General features: G+C 54.0%; 1 protein-coding gene across 1 annotated transcript; it reads left to right on the top strand.

Annotated features, from left to right (window-relative positions):
- Nucleotides 1-810: 810 nt before the first annotated feature.
- LOC109364956 (feather keratin 2-like) lies at nt 811-1,107 on the top strand. The gene has a single exon (XM_031557685.1). It carries the CDS (start codon nt 811-813, stop codon nt 1,105-1,107), a length of 297 nt encoding a protein of 98 aa, XP_031413545.1.
- The last annotated feature ends 340 nt before the right edge of the window (nt 1,108-1,447 follow it).

Raw genomic sequence — 1,447 nt, 5'->3', positions numbered from 1 at the left:
GTATCAGGGAGAGCAGTTGGTGATGCTGGACTTCCCATTTGGAAGTTCAGGTGAAGCTTCAGGGTTAGGAGGAAACCCGCTCCAGGATGAGTGTTGAAGCAAGGCCCAAAGGGTAGGAGGCTGCTCTTCCCACTGCTCATTACTGGCTTGCATCACTTACTTGTGCAGACATGTCAGGTCTCCAAGAAGTATTTTGGTCTCTAATTCTGCCACTTGAAAGGAGAATTAGTGGTGGAAGGACTATGTCACAAACAGGGAAATGAAAAGGGAGTGTTGCAGGGAACAGAAAAAAAAGACACTATTTTCTTTAATTGTGGTGTTTTGCATGCAAGATGAGCTTGTTGATACATACAGGGTACGTACAAAGGATGCCTCTGGACCAGTGGGTTGTCCTGACCAGTATAAAAGCCAGTCCAGCACCAGGCTCCCTCATCCACTTCTCTCGCCTTCTCCTCCTTGGTGAACAAGGTGAGCTGCAGCGGCCTTCTCTTTCCTCTTCTCTTTCTCTACTTCTCCTCTTCCTCTCCTTGCCTCCACTGAGCCTGAGTCTGTGTAGGCTTTGGTGTGAGCCATGCTCCTTGATGGTGCTCCCACCAGCTCTGTTCTGCTTGCCAGTGTTGAGGTAGATGGGAGGAGGTCCTGGGCTGATTCTGATGGGGCTCTTGGCTGCTAAGATTTTCTCTGTCCCTGCTGTGCCTCTCCCTCCTCCCCAGTCTGTGCCTCTTCTCTAGCTGAGCAGGACACCAGACTTCTGCTCATTCTGTGTGTGTTCTGCTGTCCTCTCTCCAGGTCCACCTCCATCCCACAGCCATGTCCTGCTACGATCTGTGCCGTCCCTGTGGCCCGACCCCACTGGCCAACAGCTGCAACGAGCCCTGTGTGCGCCAGTGCCAGGACTCCCGCGTGGTGATCCAGCCCTCTCCCGTGGTGGTCACCCTGCCCGGACCCATCCTCAGCTCCTTCCCCCAGAACACCGCTGTGGGCTCCAGCACCTCCGCTGCCGTGGGCAGCATCCTGAGCCAGGAGGGAGTGCCCATCTCCTCCGGTGGCTTTGGCATCTCTGGCCTGGGCAGTCGCTTCTCTGGCAGGAGGTACCTGCCCTGCTAAGATGTGGTGGAATTCCCATGAGCCCATTGCCCAGGAAGCCCAAAGCCAGACGCAGGACTGAGGATGGAGCTGCTGGCCAGAATTTCCAGATGGGCTGAGCATCCTTGTGACTTCTGCAAAGCAGAGAGTGATGCCAGGTTGCCAGCTTATGCTGTCTGGAAACATGGCCAGCACATGTCTACTTCTCCCACTTTCTTCTCATCAAGACAAGTCCTCGTTGTCTCCTGCTGTTCTGTGCCATGGGTTTATCCTGAAGCAAGTTGAGATGGCCCTGATCTTTCCCTTCACTCCTTGTGAGGGAGGAATGAGTACATCTCATTTTGATGAAGTTTGCCAGCTA

The sequence above is a fragment of the Meleagris gallopavo genome, unplaced genomic scaffold, assembly GCF_000146605.3.
Source record: "Meleagris gallopavo isolate NT-WF06-2002-E0010 breed Aviagen turkey brand Nicholas breeding stock unplaced genomic scaffold, Turkey_5.1 ChrUn_random_7180001945210, whole genome shotgun sequence".
Classification (NCBI taxonomy): domain Eukaryota; kingdom Metazoa; phylum Chordata; class Aves; order Galliformes; family Phasianidae; genus Meleagris; species Meleagris gallopavo.
The sequence above is the reverse complement of the archived record's forward strand: the minus strand, read 5'-3'. Positions and strand labels throughout refer to the sequence as shown.